The 17,711-nt window shown below is 42.5% G+C and overlaps 1 protein-coding gene and 1 long non-coding RNA gene across 4 annotated transcripts in view; one reads left to right on the forward strand and one right to left on the reverse strand.

The window, feature by feature from the left end:
* Nucleotides 1-6,107: 6,107 nt before the first annotated feature.
* Zfrp8 (Zinc finger protein RP-8) lies at nucleotides 6,108-7,308 on the reverse strand. The gene has a single exon (XM_037427656.2). The coding sequence runs from the start codon at nucleotides 7,276-7,278 to the stop codon at nucleotides 6,229-6,231; it is 1,050 nt and encodes a 349-aa protein (XP_037283553.2). The 5' UTR covers nucleotides 7,279-7,308; the 3' UTR covers nucleotides 6,108-6,228.
* A 78-nt stretch (nucleotides 7,309-7,386) lies between these two features.
* Nucleotides 7,387-17,711, forward strand: part of LOC119176395 (uncharacterized) — a 50,001-nt gene continuing 39,676 nt past the window's right edge. The window contains exons 1-2 of one of the 3 annotated variants that reach the window (XR_012886958.1): nucleotides 7,387-7,553; nucleotides 11,037-11,156. This is a non-coding gene — a long non-coding RNA (uncharacterized LOC119176395). The other 2 variants (XR_012886956.1, XR_012886957.1) reach the window with 2 other exon arrangements.

A 17,711-nucleotide genomic window follows, 5' to 3' on the forward strand; every position in this document is an offset into this window, starting at 1 on the left:
CATGAAAATATTCCCCGTAAAAAGCAGCTGGTGTACCCTCTACACTATCATAACGTCTCGTGCCTCATTAGGAGCCAAGGATGATGACCAGCTGCATAGTTAGGTACTAGCAACTTGTTTAGAGAGTTTCACTGAGCATTTCATAAGACAAGTACACACAACCTCCATTTTACCTTCACCCCTTCTGTCGAAATGTTCAATGACAAGAGTTTGATGTATCCTGACACTCATGTGCCTAGATGCTTTAGTGTGCGAAATGCGCATACAGTCATTCCATACCCTTACTTTGTTTGACATTAGTAGTAGAATACACAGGTGACATTCAATGTTTAATGGTTTGTTGGGGAGTCTGACTCAAAAAATTTGATACTCAAAATCCTAAAAACATTTGATCGTAAATGAGGTGCTGTACATCTGCACCATGGAACTTTACCATGCCACAGGTTTGTGCAGCGACTTTCTTCATGTCGAGTGAAGTGTGTCATGTTATTGAATTATGAACACCCGGAACTAAGAAAGAGACGAGCAGGAGGAACGCCCGATGTAACCAGCATTTAGATGTTACAGCTGAGCCAGATTAGACCAGATAGCATGACAGTGTAATTAGCATCAGCTGAACCACCGGAATCGCCTTACGAGCACTGTACATACCGTAACAGTAGCATAAGAGAGACAAATAAGCCCAAAATCCAGGAAGCTATTTTGGTCACCACTTTAAAGAGAGGTCATGATTAGCTGTGATAAACTTTTGTAGAAAGACAAACCCAGTCGTCGAGCATGCTCTTGTGCAGAGTATGTTGTAGTTATTAATAGACACTGCATTTAAGGTGAGCCTAGTAAAAGGGAATGCACTGGAGAAAATTAATCAAGAGTGGCACAGGACAAAAAAGAACATTTGGTACATTCGCCAGAGATACGGCGCGTTGCTTTTGTTGTGTACATATTTTGGACCTACACGCATGTCATGCCTTATTAAATTATACTTCAGAGTGATTTAGTACATAAGGGTGTGTGCCCAGGACCACACAGTAAGGAACATAGCCAACATCCGAGAGCACTTTATCAAGTTAATAAAATATAAAACTCTATACATGAAGTAACACAAGAGCATAAGACATATTATTCGAGGGTCGCAGGTTCAGTCCCTGCCGGTGGCAAGTTGTCTTTTCGACCATTTTTCTTCACATATACAATTACTTCTATTAACATCACCTATACTTTTTTTGGTATCACTAGCTGTCTGTTACATCTCATTAATTTTATGTCTAGCAAAGAAAGGAGCTCCTAAATTTGCGATTCTTTTTCTTTAAAGAAAGTAGGCAGTTACATGTACTGGTTAGATGAAATGTCTCGACAAATGCAACTATTGTCTCATGTCGGTCTATGTCAGTGTTGTGAGAGCCTGTTCACATACCAAATCTTTTGTGTCAAAGCATTGCCTGGCTCACGGACAATGTCACAATGAATCCAGCAATGGCATAGTATGGCTTCGAGTCAAAGCAGTGGCAGTAAGCGCCTCTGTAGCTGCAGAAGTCACAGAGTAGCTTGATCAACAATGCTGATCGCTGACAGAAAGCCCGCTACAGCAGCAGCCACTCAGAAATGGCAGATTACACAGCAGGAACTTCACCCAATGCCTGGTCCCTTGGTATGGTGGACCACTTTGCCTGTTTCCTGAACCCTCTACACAGCAAGAGTACATGCCCTCAATGCTAAACTATTGTGTTCATGTTGCTTGGCTCTGTGGATTGAATATTTAACAACTGACTAGCCTCGCACACCGAGCAGCACCTAATACTTGTACATGCTTTGCACCACCAAAGCCTTTGTTCTTCCTTTTTTGTCATTTCTCGATGCTAAATTTTTTTTTTGCTCTTCGGCCTATATCAAAACACCAAGTGTCGTTACACAATGTACAATACTTTGGAAATATGGAAAGTATAAGATATATATAGGCTACCTAGAGTCTATTTAAAACCTTTGTGCTCTCCTGAAAGCAGTTTTGTATGGCTATTTCTGGTGCACGTGAGAAAAGCCCAGAGGCATTCCCAGTTGTGTTTCATTGAAGTTGTCACCCTCGTAATGCTGAGAAACCTGGAAAAAACAAACGTGAGTTCATGCCCTGCTATATAAAAAAATAAAAAATGGGCACGTAGTCATGTTCGCACAGCGCAACTTGAACTAGGACAGAGGAGGGGACACAACAAAGGTGCTGTGTCGTACCAGCACCTCTTCTATTTTTTCAATGCCCACCTTATCCAGCCATTCACCACCCTCTTCTCTGGTCCTTTTCTATTCTCTCCCTTCAGCTAGCCTTCACACCTGCTCTGTGCTCATGTGGGGGAGTACTCTAATGAGGTGGTGCCTCACTATGCAAGTTAATAGTGGAGGTAATTTTTTGTTCAGTTGTGTTTACATTCGTGAGGTGACGTCATGCATCCCTCAAGATTATTTCTTGTATTTTTTTCAATGCCAGTGCAAACGCTCGCTTCTCTATAGAAACTGATGATCTGCCTTAGTTTAAGGAGTAGTTGCAGTGCAATGCAATGTATGACTGCTTGCATCAAATGTGCATATGAGTGTATTCCAGTGGAGATGCATTAGAAGTGCTGTCCCTATCCTACATTGTGTGTCTGTCAGAAGAAATGCCACTACCACCTCACAGCGCTTGTGTGGCCCATCTTAAAGCCAGCGTATGCAGCAGCGTCACAGAGATGCATACCCATTGGTAGCCCACATAACACCACAAATAAATACGCGCCATATAAAAATACCGCGTCAAAAGGCTAGTGTGCCAGCCAGCATAGTGATCATGAAGGATGCAAGACACCATGCCACATATAGAAACAACACTAAAAATAAAATTACCTCCTCTAGCTATCGTAGTAAGGCATCATATAAAGGACTCTCTCCCCCAAAAATGCAAAGTAGGCACAAAGGCTAGCCAATAGGGAAGAGTATAAAAGGATGTGAAGAGGGAGTTGTGAACGGCTGGATCTGAACATCTGGCTGGCATTGCAAAAAAATAGGGGAAGTACTGCCTTCCTAATCACTACGTTGGCTGTCATACTGGTTCTCTAATAGACATGGTGTTCCGAGATGGCACATCTGTTCATGGCCATGTTTGTGGCACTATGCGGGTTGCCAACAGGAACCTACATGAAAGTTTTAGGCTTGAAATATTGATAGCCATTTTTTTCATTAAACTGTTGTGAAGACATTGCAGATACACATTGTGTCTACCCATTTCAAATTCAGGCTGTCATTTAACAGTTACATTGCCACACTATGAGAACTTTGTAATCTTTTAAAGCTTTTGCAAGATATATCTAGCAGGGCAGGAAAAGGGACAAACACTGAGCTTTGTGTGAAATGAAACCATTGCATTCAAAAATGTACTTCCATTTCACTTCAACAAGTACATACCCTTAGAGATGCTTACTTTTCTGAAGACATTATCATGTTTGGCCGAGTGTTCAAAGATCTTGCAGCAATTGTGAAAGAATGTTAAGTCATTATGCATACATTTTGAGCCAGTCACTCAACTTTTTTTATACAAAAGCAGTGCATGACTACATGTACAAAGTAAAGATTTGTTAATTACTCCAATGTTACAGCTCACTAGAGAAGGCACAAAGCAACATCCTACGAACTGTTTCTTTGCAAAGCAACATTGAAAACCATGGAATAATGTGTGAATTTGACACATTTATGTACTGTCAACAGCAAAAGCTTGCAGGATATGCAGCACGTGGTGAAGCGGCGGAAAACTGCATTGCTGCGCTGCCTACCATGACGTGCACCATGGTGTTGAGCTTATCAGCCACGGCTTCTGATTAGATCTGGCAGCCGCACGTTGTCTAAGCGCACTGTTGCTAATCACTAAGGCCGCATATGGTAGCCTCAACACCACACTGTGGCACAATAGGCGGCGCAGCAATGCAGTTTTCCGCCACTCCACCACGCGCTGCACATCCCGCAAACTATTGCTCTTGACAGTACATTCCTTCATAATTTTTCAGTTGAAAGAACATGCATTCTCAGATGCATGTGTTGTCCTCCAACCTACTGAGAAGCTTGTAAATAAAAAACTGCTCTGAAACGTAAGGGGGAAAAATAATAATGTCAGTGATCAGTAGGCTCATGTCCAGTGTTGTTTTCACTGAAGCAGAGAAGTGTATTACTATGCCAGTACACATTGCACGAAATAATGCAGCAAGACTAGACAAACAATAATATGGAAAAAAATTTTGTCTTAACTGCCCAAAAGAAAGCACTTCTTATGATGTGATTAGAAATTACTGCGCAAAAGGAACACAATTCGTGCTTTGCTCAGAAATCAGTAACCCTGTGCAACCACTACAATTATCATGCTACAGAATCGTCTTGATCATTGGAAAGCCTTCATATTCATTGTTCTGCCTTTTTTGAGATTTCAAGTGTTTTGATCCCATATATATTTGCATAAAACTACACAACAACTTTTAATAGCCAATTCTCAAATCTAATAGGAATCAAAAAACAGTAACAATTCAATTTGAAATTTTGATTATGCACATGCCTCTAGTAATCTGCGTCAAACATACATTCTACTTTCTCTCAATACTATATATGCACTTTGAAACAACAAATGAGGTTGAGTATATATGAGTAAATGGGACATTGCATAACCATCTAACATAGCCTTATGAACTAGTTATAAAAGTCAGGTAGTGACCAAACTATCTGTATTGTTACTGTCATTCAACACACAGCCAATTATAAAATATCACCTGCAAATCACACCATAGTTCCGTTGATATATGATGGTTGCACAGCAGCTATGATGCTTTATTGCTAACCTCGAGGACACAGTTTCAATTCCCAGCCATGGCAGATGAGTTCTGGGGGGCGAAATGCACAGTAAGCTGTGTATTTAAATTTAGGAGCATGTTAAGGAACCCCAGGTGGTGAAAATTAATCCGAACCCCCCCCCCCACCCCCCCTAGAGCATGCTTCATAATCGTATCATTGTTTCTGCAGGCATATTAAATTCAAGCTTCTTTTCTCATCTCAACTTTGAGAACTTACACACTCATGCCCCCAAAATCAAAGCCATTTAAGTTGCTCCTTGTACCAATTTTGTATGCATTTTTATAGTTGCAAGCAGCCTGGATTAGATAAAATGTAGCTGACAGGAGAAAAGTGCATTGATGAGCATCAACAGACAATCAAGCCAAGGAAAGTATGGGGACATTATTTCCAAGAATAATAATTGTTGGGGTTTAACATCCCAAAACCACCATACGATTATAAGAGATGCCGTAGTGGAGGGCTTCGGTTTCGACCACCTGGGGTTCATGAACATGCACCTATATCTAAGCACTTGGGCCTCAAGCATTTTTGCCTCCATCGAAAATGTAGCTGCCGTGGTTGGAATTTGATGCCGCCAAAGCAGCTACATTTCTGTAAATTATATTTCTATGAATTAGTTCTAACAATTACCACATAAGAAGTACCTAACGAACAAATGTGAATGCTGTGTCTACAACAAAAATGAGAATGTGACATCTCGAGAGAAAAATAGTCCTTAGAATTCCCCTTGTCTTGTTCAAAAGTATGACTCTTATCGCAGGCAACTGGTTGCAGGTGTAAGAGAAAAAAATCTGAAAGATCTAAAATGATCTAAAAGAAAATGATTCGAAAAACCATTTTTTTGTTGTGCAAAGCAAATGTCATGGTATAAATGTATGTGCTCAATGGTCACACACATATCGATGGAGTCCCCTCACACCCACATTCATGACTTTGTGGATATCCATGACAGTAATAATAATATTATCAGGGGTTTTACATCACGATGGTATTATGTCACAATGGCACACTAGGTATTAATAATATCTGGGGTTTTACATCTCAAAAATCATGATATGATTATGAAAGACGCCATAACGGTGGGCTCCAGAAATTTTGGCTACCTTGTGTTCTTTAACGTGTGTGGGCCTCTACCATTTCACCTCCACTGAAATGCGACTGCCATAGCAAGGATGGAACCTACAACTTTTGGATCAGCACGCTAGCCCGTAGCCACTGTTCCACAAAGGCAGATGTGTATCCAGAACAGGGGCTTTGCTGGGTTAGTAGCATTTCTTTTATTAAAAAGGACGAGCTAGGCTCATCATAAAACTGCGACATCCCTCCGCGTGTTTCCAGTTCACACGCACGTGTTTAATTATGCAAGGTTGAAAACTATTCCTCTGAGAAATTTTGCTTCCACAAATATTCTTCTCTGTACGGTTCGTCTTCGCAGGAGGCCTTGCACGTATAAACTAATAATGTTCCCCAGTCCAAGCTATCAACTGAAGGCTCTGTAATGCTGTTGAGCAATTGAGGCAAAACCTGAAATTCGAATTGCCTCTCTGAACCACAGGAGCAACAAGGCACGCTTTGAGGGCCACCTCTACTTGCAACCAGGAGAGGCGTACCACCCAAGCTGTAGCGTAACACTTGATCAGGGGCTTTGGCGATGGTCTTTTTGAACTTCCAGAATGCCTTGTCTTTACAGGTTGCTGCCACCTTGTCCAGGTCCACGATATCTGCCCCGTCATTCGAACTATCCGGATGACTGGTCAAATACTGGCTGTAGTCTGCGAGCCTTTCTTGGTCTGTTTTACAGCTTTCGTCGTCGCCACAAGCGTCGTCTTCCGTTTCTGTAACCAGCTCGTACTCTGGAAACAGTGGAGCTGAAGTCCTCTCGCAGCCGTCGGTGCACTGGGGGTTACAACGAACCTTGTGGCCGTCTCTCCAATCCAATATTTGATGAGACTTGGAACAGTAGTGACGGCTATGGCATTTGGAGCACGTTTTGTCGCCCAATGCGCCGCATACGGCGCAAATTTTACAGAAATCTTCTGCCGACGGACTGCACGAAGTGTCGGGGGATTCCACAGGTGGTTCACTGCTGTAAAACGGATTCTCTTTCGGCAGTTGAGACCGCAGCACTAAAAAACTGCCAGCGTCGTGCTTATTAGCACAATCGGGAGCAACACAGATGAATACGAACAAAGTTCTGTGAAAAGCAGAGTCGACATCGTCACGTGGCGCGTACACTTGCAGAAGGAAAACACACGGCTCACCGCAGTTTTTGCAGGCAATACGTTTGCCACGTGGAACATCACTTAGGTGGAGCCAAGCTGGTTTCCCACCTACTTTGCTTGGAAAGTACTTGCTTTTCAGAGCCCATGCGTCGCGTTTTTCTACAAATCCCAACTCGACAGCACACCGCGGCTCGGAAGCCATCGTAGAGATAGAGGCCGCCGTTTTTATCAAGTTTTTAAGCCATTCGGCGATCCGGCCAATTTACAGCTTTTAGCCAATGCACAAAACCATTGGTGACCATATGCGGATTGAAATTGTACGCGACGCACGCATAAACACGCACAAAAATTTTTTCAACGTTTATTAAACAACAAAAAACGTACTTGTACCAGGTTTTTATAATTTTACTAGAGCAAGGCAATTACGTCAACACTGATTCTAGCCAGAACACTGCTTCCAGTCTTTAAAAAAGCAAGGTGAGCGCTGCTTTGTTTCAGCTTAAATTTAGCAACTAAATTTCATTAGCTGAAGAACGTTTGAAGGAATAATAAGACAGGTGTTGCCAAAGAAGCTCTGTGTTGGAAGCACAGGCGGTTAGTGGATTGGCTAGGTACTCATATTGAGCGTATTTTCGGTATATTGACCACGCTGTGACCACGCCACAGAACACCTACCATGCCTCCCCGACCCAGCGTTTTAGGACGCAGGCTAATCCCGGCATCTCCCCATTTTGTGACTGATTGTTAATCTGTGTCGGACTGTATTATTAAACAAGTGCGAAATTGGTTTTCACAGACGAACTTGGTGGCTATACGGTCGAATTTTCGTGGAAATTTCATCTGTATATGAAGTCGAGGCTGTCGGAGAGACAGAAGTCGTTTCTATGCAAAAAAAAAAAATGGTTTGCATTAGTTCTGAGATTGTGTTAATGTCCAAAAATGATTTGTCTTAGTTCTAAGATTATTACCCTTACTGAACTCTACCTTAGTAAGATAGGCATACCCAATGTCAATGGATCACTTCTGATGGTGACCAAGGCTGATCCGGACCGCCTTCGTGATCAACAATTGTCGTTCTTACAACGATCTAATGGTTGCTACACGATCTAAACACGATCGTATATAGCGCTGACGTCAGTTGAATAGCAATGTAGGATTCAGACCCAGATGGCAAAAAAAAAAAAAGGCGACAGCGGCTAATACCGGTGTCACACGGTCACTCTTTATCGCAATTGGGCATGATTCAAACCAAATTTCTTGATTGTGGTTGGTTCCTTCATAATCGGCCCTGAAAGTGATCAGGATCCGGCGTCTGAAAGCATTTCTTCTTCAAAGTGCGTTTAGAAGCCAATCACTATTGTGACATTCTATCCGTATCATGCCCGGTCGCAATCAAAAGTGACCGTGTGACACCTGCAATTGGAAGACAGCCGATGTGACTATTAAATTATTTTGTTACGTGGATTATTACTTGATGTCTTTGCAGTAGTAACGAATTTGAACCCCTTACATCAGTGTGTGAAAAATCAAATGTTAATGGAGGAGAGTTGAAGTTTACTAAATTATTCTCTCAGAGTGTTGTAGCACTATTTATATGCGTAATAATGAACCATCTGGGCTGACAGCACTTAAGTAGGTCTTCTAAACCATCGCTAAATTTTTCATCCAAGCATCTTAAGGTTGTAATAAATGAAATCACCATCATGTCATCTCGAATGCCTCTTGTAATTCACAAGTTACGGCCCTATTGGTAGTAGATAGTCCTCGCACTCCTGTAACCACTGTCACTGAATGCCTAAATATTTTAATCTTTTCGTCAATGTGAAAGTGGTTGCGGAAGAATTAGTAACAGAAGCGAGTCATAGACATTCCTTATGTCCATTCTTTATCGCACAGGCTAAAGAAAGTGCGAAGTAGTTACAACTCTAACTTTGTTTCTAGCTCCCTATAACCTAGGTAAGATATGCTCTGTTGTAAATAAAAAGAATAAACAGGTAATAAAGGGGGGGGGGAAGGGAGGGCAAACAGAAGTTTCATGAAGCATGGCACCAAGCTTTTCAAATTGGATAATAACAAGCGAAAAACATGAAGCACAGACAAAAAAAATGACTGTACAGGCTGGCACTTCCAGCTGATCAAAAGCATGCGTGAAGCAGCCATGCATGACATAATACAATATCTTAATGAGTCATCACAGGCTTTAACAAGCTCATCTTCTTACCAGACAGGTGCATTGATGTGTTGTATGCCACTAACATAGAATGCTGATAAAATATCCCTTTCGGTTTTTGTATTTACTCGACACCTAAAATCCTAGTGTTGTCATGCACATATTTGCACCCGCACTGCCTGCAATGATTTGATATATGTATGAAGGCAGGCCTTGTATTTCCTGAGACAATCATTACAGCATCAGAAAAAAAAGTCGTAATCATAACGCTTTATTGTGTAGTAAAGTACATATCAGTCAAACAGGACAGTGTACTTTATTTACGACTTGTCACAACTGTTTCAGTCTCATAATAAATAAAGCAGCATTTCTTTCACTTTGGCATATGGGAAGATTATCACTAAACTTAAGTACTTTTTTTTTTTTTTGATGTGGTGGCAGGAATGTGCTTTAGTACTGTAGCTTCCACAGTGCTTTCAAGAAAAGTTGTTGCCGAGTATACTAACACAAATACCTGCAATGTCGCTTCATATTGGCGTTTTATTTTGCATGTAAAGCGACTGAAGATGTACTCACAAATTTATCAGCTTTGATACTGATGCAGTATGCTCAGAAAGCTCGAGGAATCTGTAAGATACTGCATCTGCGTAGAAGCTGATTAAGGTGTAAGGACACCTTCACTGGCTTTGCATGCGAAAGAAAGAGCTATATGAAGTGACATTCCAGTTGTCTGCACCTCTTTGTGGGTTCTGCGTGCATTTGTACATTTCCTCAATATTACGTCAGTAAACTTACAGTTTATAGCTAGCGCAAATCCTGTTTGCATGTCTCTGTCTTCTGTGTTCTGCTGCACTTGCTAAGATGCACAAATATAAAGTTGCTTTCTGCTGTGGCTGCTTCCACATAGGCATGCACACTCGGTCACAACCATAGCAGTTGCATTTTCAATAGAGGCAAAAATGATAGAGACCCGTGTGCTTAAATTTATGTGCATACTGCAAAATTCCAGGTGTCGAAATTTGTGGGGCCCTCCACAACGGCATGCTTCATTATTCTATCATGGTGTTAGCATGTAAAACCCCAGAAATTATTATTATATGTTGAGAGACTGTTTTGTTAATCGAAGATTAGTGGAGCACAAAAGGTTCTTAACCGGAGGTTCTCCTTGTTATCTTTCTTTGCATTGTTGGGAAAGTAGGTGCACACCGATTTTTCATGAATGCGAAGTTTTATACAGACACAAGAATGAAGGAAGACATCTAGTGATTGAGGCCTGACATAGCGGAAGTGCATCTGTAAGCCATCTTGCAGTTATCTTGCATAACAAAAGGAATTAACTCAACAGTTTTCTCTTGCACATACAGGCATGTGTGCCTGACCAATAGGTGGAGGTGGCATTACTGTACCTCATGTTACATAGATACGTTTTTGTGTACTTTGGTTCGCGTCATGGTACACTCAGCTGACAGTTGGTGTTTGTGTTGTACTATTCTCCTGTGTTCATGTTTGTATGCCTTACCTTCTTTCACGATGAATCCCTGTAAAACAGCTCAAGTTCCTGCTTTTTGATCGTTTTTTTTTATCACTTATAGCGAGCATGCACTGGCATCATCTACAGATGCAGCCTTATTGTTGGTCATGATTTATGTGGCCCCAGCATTTTGTGTGATAGTTTGTTTGCTGCTTGAGTGGTGCTTACTTCGACAGCAACGTGTTTATGTGTGTACATACGGCTTATATAAACTCGAAAAATTGCCGCTATAAAGAAAAAGTGCACCTGTTTCATGCAGATATTGTATGCCAACCCGCTCAAACCGAGACGAGGACGTTCAGTGAAATGTAGAAGTGCTGCCTCATGTCATTCTGCAAGACCCCATTGCAAACACAAGCGTTTCGTCCAGAAATCCAAAGTGAGTAATAATTACTTATTTTGTGGCTGTGTGTAACAGCCATGTGTCATAGTTCTAGACGGTGTGGTTATTGTTGGAATGTAGACTTACCCTGTTTTTCCTAAATCACTTTTGTTATGCAGCAAGCTGTGAAAACTTTAGGCAGATTGCTGAACTATGGTAATCTAATGCTATGACAAGAAAAGGAATCCTACTTGCGTGCGGTTGTTTTCTGGTAGTGTATTTGTGCAACTCAAGAAGCACAGCGTGCCATGCATGCGTCTAGCGGAACTAATCCTGCTGGGTTTAATGTGGTGTGGCCATGATGCACTGCTGCCACAAGAAACAAGTTTGTGCTATTTTAACCTTATATGGCACCAAACATAACTGTTGACAAGTCACGGTGCAGTCAATTTGCCAGTTTATGTGGAAACTCACTGCACTGTTCTTAGTACTGCTAGCACATTCTCCTGTCACTCATGCTTGATCACATCTGGACACTGCAAAGAAACCAGCCTGGGCTACGTTATAAGGCTTCATTCTTGTGTTTGTGTGGATGTTAAAGTAAATCATGGCACAGATCATCATAATGGTGCAACTCAACATACTCTGGCCACAGCAAGCAGATGCACTCACTACAGAGACACTGTCTAATAAGAAAGAATTCTCCCCAGCATGCATAAAACAATGCTGCATTCGTGTTGATATGTCAACTGTGAAGTATGTTCATGATGATGCATGACCAACAATATGGCACAGTGGCCCTATCATCCTGTCGCCACCTTGCATTGGAGGCTTAGTGCATACACGTTATAGTTTAGTGTTTGGAACACTTCATAAACAGTGTAAACAAGAAGACAATACATATCTTGTACAGTGGAATAGTGCCTTGGGCCTGTAGCTAGAGAAGGTGCCGTAGGGGCCTGGGCGCCCCCTGAAACGGGATGAGGGGGTATTTACCGAGAATAAATAAAGAAAATATGGGTTTGTCAAGGTCTTCAGCATGTAACCCCCTCCCCTCCACCCCCCCCCCCCCCCGAAAAAATCCTGGCTACGGGTCTGGCCTGTGTATGTGCTGTGAAGTCAGTATGTTTATCTTTAATTAATTATTTCAGTCCCAAGTTCAGTGCCATTCTTATCTTGATCGTGCTACAACAGTGGCTATAACCATCATCACTGTTGCAGTGGATTATGCACATGTTCACATTATGATTAAACTCTGAAAGATCTGTTATGGTTTGGAACAAAAGCAAAGTGATGCAAGTTGGGAAACGGAACTTATCAAAGCAATATTCTGCACAACTGATAACTACACTAGCAACAATAATGGTACTGGCAAAGTGGGAAGTGCATTGCAGTAGGTCAGCTGAGGAAGCAGTTATTGACGAGATTATGGTGAGAAGCCCTGCACTCTGTGGGACAGCACACATGTGGACAAGGACAATTCGTTGATAGTATACATTGAATGTTTAGTTGCACTTTGGGCACTTCTGCTCTATCTGCATTTGATTTATTTAACTTTTTTTATTTAATACATACTGTAGAGAGACAGCCCATGCAGGGTGTGTAGACTACATTAGGTCAGCGAAGGTATAATAATATGGTAAGCTGAATGATATAGTTCTGGGCATACAACTGAAGAAACAGTAAAACAAGCCTTCTTAAAAAAATGCAAGCGTAAAAAGTAAAATAATAAAGTGTTTACAGAGATGAGGTGTTCCAATCTTTAATGGTGCGTGGAAAAAGAGAGTATTTGAATAAATTAGTTTGGGCAAAACAAGGCGTTGGAGCATTTCGGTGATGTTGGCAAGTAGGCCTTGTCATTAGTGAACTTAGATACACTGTCGGGTCGAGTGCAATTGTCTTAGTAACAAACTATAAAAGAAAGTCAATCCGTAATTTTTTTTGACACGGTTCTATTGTTGGAACGTAATTATAGTGCATTAGTTTAGTTAGTGAATCGAACGTTGGAAACTTGTTACAAACAAACCAGATAGCCTGTCTGAATTCTCTCAAGTTTCTTTATGTTACAATGCATGTAGGGGTCCTGTGCAAGGCAGGTGTACTCGACCTTTGGTCAAATTAAATAGTAATAAGTGAGAAGTTTAACAGAGGCTGGAGCATGTTGAAATTTGTATTTAAGAAAGCACTGTTCTCAAATGGTAGGGGATGTTCTGCACATGAAGGTTTTAGGACAAGCTACTAGAAATGGTGACACCTAAATATTTGCGGTTAGTGACTTCTTTAAAGGGCCAGTGAACAGGCTCAGACTTTTTTTTTCTACCCCCCATACAAGCTCTGCAATTCATTGATTAGACAGCAGCGATCATATTTTCTGAATATTACAGCGCCGCGCACTGCGCAGAGCCTCTATTTCGAAAAACGATTCCCGCGCATCATCGCTACACGTGACCAACCCCCTTGCACCCGCAGTGACATCAACTCAGCGATCGGCGACGTGACGTAGCACGCAGCTCGCCGATTCGTCTAAATCAGGTGTGAAAAAACAGTAGTGAAGTCAACGTCAGTTCCTGTTCCCACCCAACAGCTACAAAGCTGCCCCTTGTTTCTTGGCATTGTGGTGAAAGAGCCAGCCTCGAAGTTGTCGCGTTCACGTGTACGCTCCTCGCTCAACTACAGTGCCTGTGCACACGTATGATCGTACTTCGCCCTTGACATGAGCAACACGGGTAAAAAGTGTTGCTCTGGTGTCGGCTGCAAATCGAGCGACTGGGCAGCGGAGAAGCATCGGCACTGGGTGCCTCACGATGGGGCCTTGCGCGCTGCATGGCTAAAGTGAATCGGCCATCCAGCGACATACTCCGGGGACCTGATGGTTTGTGGTCAACACTTTGTACCTGACGCTTACATGGTTGACCAGCGGCTGGTGCGGCAAACTGTAAACAATCAACCACGCTTCGCAGCAAGCAGAAGTGCGTTGCGACTGATCAAGTTCGCCGATGATATCAATCGCTGACGTGGTGTCACGTTGCCGAAGTGGGCGGGGTCATTACGATGGGCTACGCCTTCCCCTTCATTGAAGGGAGAAGAGGGGCGAGGCCACGCGAAAATTTTAAACTAGCTTAGACCGATGTTTTAACCCCTGTAACTTCCTTAATATAGCTCGTATTCATAAAATTCTTGTGGCAACATGTTTGCAAAGAAAAACTGCACATATATCTCTTAAAAATTTTTGGACCTCAGGGCTGTTTACTGGCCCTTTAAGTGCTGAAGAGCCCAGCATATAACTACATATACTATATGTTTCTTTTGGGAAGTTGGTAAAAATGCACTTTTTTGTACATTCAAGGTATCTACTATTAAGTGCACCAATGGGAAATTTGACTGAGGCTTTAGTTCAAATCACTTTGGTCACTAGCATGCTTAATTTCCTGAAGCAACATTATACATTTAAGCAACAGCTTTTACACTGCTGAGCGAAAAGTAGGTTTCTCAGTAATTACTTTTATTGATCATCCTCTTCTATGCTAATTTTGGACAGTTGCTTGATATAGAAAACAAACTTCTGTGTTATTTCTAAACATTGTTGAATGAGATCCGTTATATTGCTAGAATTGAAGTACATGCAAGTGTAAACTTGTTGAATTTAGGTGATATATATTAATGTGTGTGCAGTAGCAATAACATTATTAATGACAGTCTCACTGTCTGCCTAACCCTTTATGTTCTGAGCCAGTGCAGTTAGATCAGAATAGTGTGTGCCATTTATTTTCAAAATGTGAGTCACCAAAGGTACGAATTTTATGATAGTGAGAAATTGAGTGAAAGGTGTGTTGAACAGAGAGAGAGAGAGAGAGAGAGAGAGAAAACTTTATTTGCGCATAACGGGGAGCATTCCAAATGGTCGGGCCCCTATTCTACGGCTCCGCTGGCCCTAGCCATCATCTCTACCCGTTGGACCAGCCAGCGCTGATCAACAATGGCCGAGCTGGACAGCAGCACCTCCCATTGTTCCTCTGTGTTGTTCATGTTGTGGTATTCTTCATTGTGATGCGTGCACTCCCACGTGATGTGAAACAGAGTTGGTGTGGCCCCACACCACGGACATATATCTTTGTATGCTGTGGGGTAGAATGCATGCAGCCTGTGTAAGTTCGTGTATGTGTTTGTTTGGATTCTGCGTGATGCCACCGATTTCATTGCTGTAAGTTTATTATGCGGTGCTGGATACACTTTTCTATTGTCCCTGTAATACTGAAGAATTGCACCAAAGTTAGGGTCTAGGGGCGTTGGATCCTCTATTGCAGTGTGCAAGGAAGCTCGATAATCTGTGAAGCCTCGAGCCGCCACATCCGCAAACTGGTTCCCGGTGACGCCCTCGTGCCCTGGCGCCCAGATAATGGTTTGGGTGTATTCAATTGGGAAGTCCTTGTGAGCTTTGGTTAGAATTTGGAAGGCCTTCATGCATATTCTACCTTTTTCGTAATTTCTACATGCAGCCTTCGAGTCTGTGATTATTGTCATTGGGGCTTTTCGCTCCCTGCCCTCCTTGATTGCCAGCGCGATCGCTATCTCCTCCGCTTCTGTGATAGAGGCTTGGGCTATGGAGGCACAACTTGTGACGTTTCCTTTTCGGTCTGTGTCCACGGTCACCATGTTCTTTGCATTTGCCTGATATGGTGCAGCGTCAGTAAATCTCGCCGTATTCAGATATTTTGTCTGTTTATCTATGTAAACGGCTCTTGCTTTACGTCTTCCAGCATGTAAAACTGGGTCCATGTTCTTCGGTAGGGGGCATATTTTGTACCAGGCTCTGACTGAGCACGACAATTCCTTAGCTCTTCCATGTGCCTGTACTTGTTCGCCGAGGCCGATCCTCTGAAGAAGTTTTCTGCCGGTTGTCGTCTGTAGCAGGCGGTTAATCTGGGTGGTTACTTGTGCCTCAGCCAACTCATCAAATGTATTGTGAAATCCGAGCGCTAATAGCTTCGCAGTTGAAGTGCTTTGTGGTAGTCGCAGAGCCGCTTTATACGCCATCCTTATTATTTTGTCTGCTTTTTCTTTCTCCTCTCTATTCATGTTGTGGTAGGGTAGCGAGTATGTTAGTCTGCTGATGACTAAGCTCTTTACCAAACGAAGCACGTCTTGTTCTTTCAGTCCAGCACGATTGTTCGTTACTCGAACTATCATACGAACAATTTGTTGAGCTTTTCGTTTAAGCATATTCAGTGTGTGGAGACATAGCTGATTGGACTGTAACCACATCCCTAAGATCCGAACAGTTGTTTTCTCTGGAATAATATTGCCGTCTAGCTTGACCTCAAGGCGGAGGCTCGGGTCTGTCCTTTGTTTTTTACTCTTGGAGAACCGAATGAGTTCCGATTTGTCTGCTGAGCACTGAAGCCCCCTTTCTTTAGTGTAATCTTCGATGGTTTTAGCTGCCAGTTGAAGCCGCTCTTCTTTTTCCGCCAAGCTACCCTTGGTTGTCCATACAGTGATGTGATCCGCATAGAAGGAGTGTCGGATGTCGGGAATACCTTCCAGTTTTTGGGCTAGACCAATCATGGCTATGTTGAAAAGCGTAGGCGAGATCACAGCGCCTTGTGGTGTGCCTTTGCTCGGTGGGTGGAAGACATTGGATTCGTGTTCTCCTAATCTGATAACAGCGGTTCTTTTAGTAAGGAAGTTCTGTACATATTTGTACGTCCTTTGACTGCAGTTAGTCGCTGCTAGCCCATCTAATATGGCCTTATGGCTTACGTTGTCAAAAGCGCCTTTTATGTCGATGGCCATGACAATGTTTTCTCCTGCTTTTGGAACATTTGTTAGTACTTCCTCCTTTAAAAGCAGAAGGATGTCCTGTGTCGAAAGGTTCGAGCGGAAACCCAACATGGTGTTTGGCAACAAGTTATTTTGTTCAAGGTGCCGTTGAAGTCTGGCATTTATTAATCTCTCAAACACTTTGCCTAAGCACGAGGTAAGAGAGATTGGCCTGAGGTTTTCTATTGCCAATTTCTTTCCTGGTTTGGGTATCATAATTATTACAGCATGCTTCCATTGCTGTGGTATAGTGCCATTCACCCAGTGTTGGTTAATGAAGTTTAGAAGCGCTGTTATGGCTTCGTCATTCATGTTGCAAATCATGGCATTGGTGATTTGGTCTGCCCCAGGCGCTGTGTTGCGTTTCATGCTGACGATTGCCGCTCTGACCTCGGCATGCGTGAAAGGTGCATCCAGTTCTGAGTTTGGGAGCCCAGTGTATTTAGCCTGGTAAGGGGCTGTGATGGCTCGGGCGCCAAAACACTTAATATAGATGTCTTGAAGCAGGTCATCTCTTGTGCCTAGATATGTGTGCAATAATCTTTCTAGAGATTTTTGTCCTTCGCGTTTAGTTTTCAGAGGGTCAATCATGGCTCTTAGGATATTCCATGTCTTTGCTGTTCCTAGGGTTCCATTTAGTGAATCGCAAAATTGTTCCCAGTTGGCTGTCGCGAGTTGATTAGCGTACTGTTCGGCTTACTGCGTTATTTCTTCAATTTTCGCTTTGAGTTTCTTATTTCGCTTTTGCCTTTTCCATCTTTTAGTGAGGTTTCTTCTTGCTTCCCACAGGTGGAG

The sequence above is a fragment of the Rhipicephalus microplus genome, chromosome X, assembly GCF_043290135.1.
Source record: "Rhipicephalus microplus isolate Deutch F79 chromosome X, USDA_Rmic, whole genome shotgun sequence".
Taxonomy (NCBI): domain Eukaryota; kingdom Metazoa; phylum Arthropoda; class Arachnida; order Ixodida; family Ixodidae; genus Rhipicephalus; species Rhipicephalus microplus.

Coding starts and splice junctions, on each gene's coding strand:
- Zfrp8 (XM_037427656.2), bottom strand. CDS start 7,278: ATGGCTTCCGAGCCGCGGTGTGCTGTCGAGTTGGGATTTGTAGAAAAA.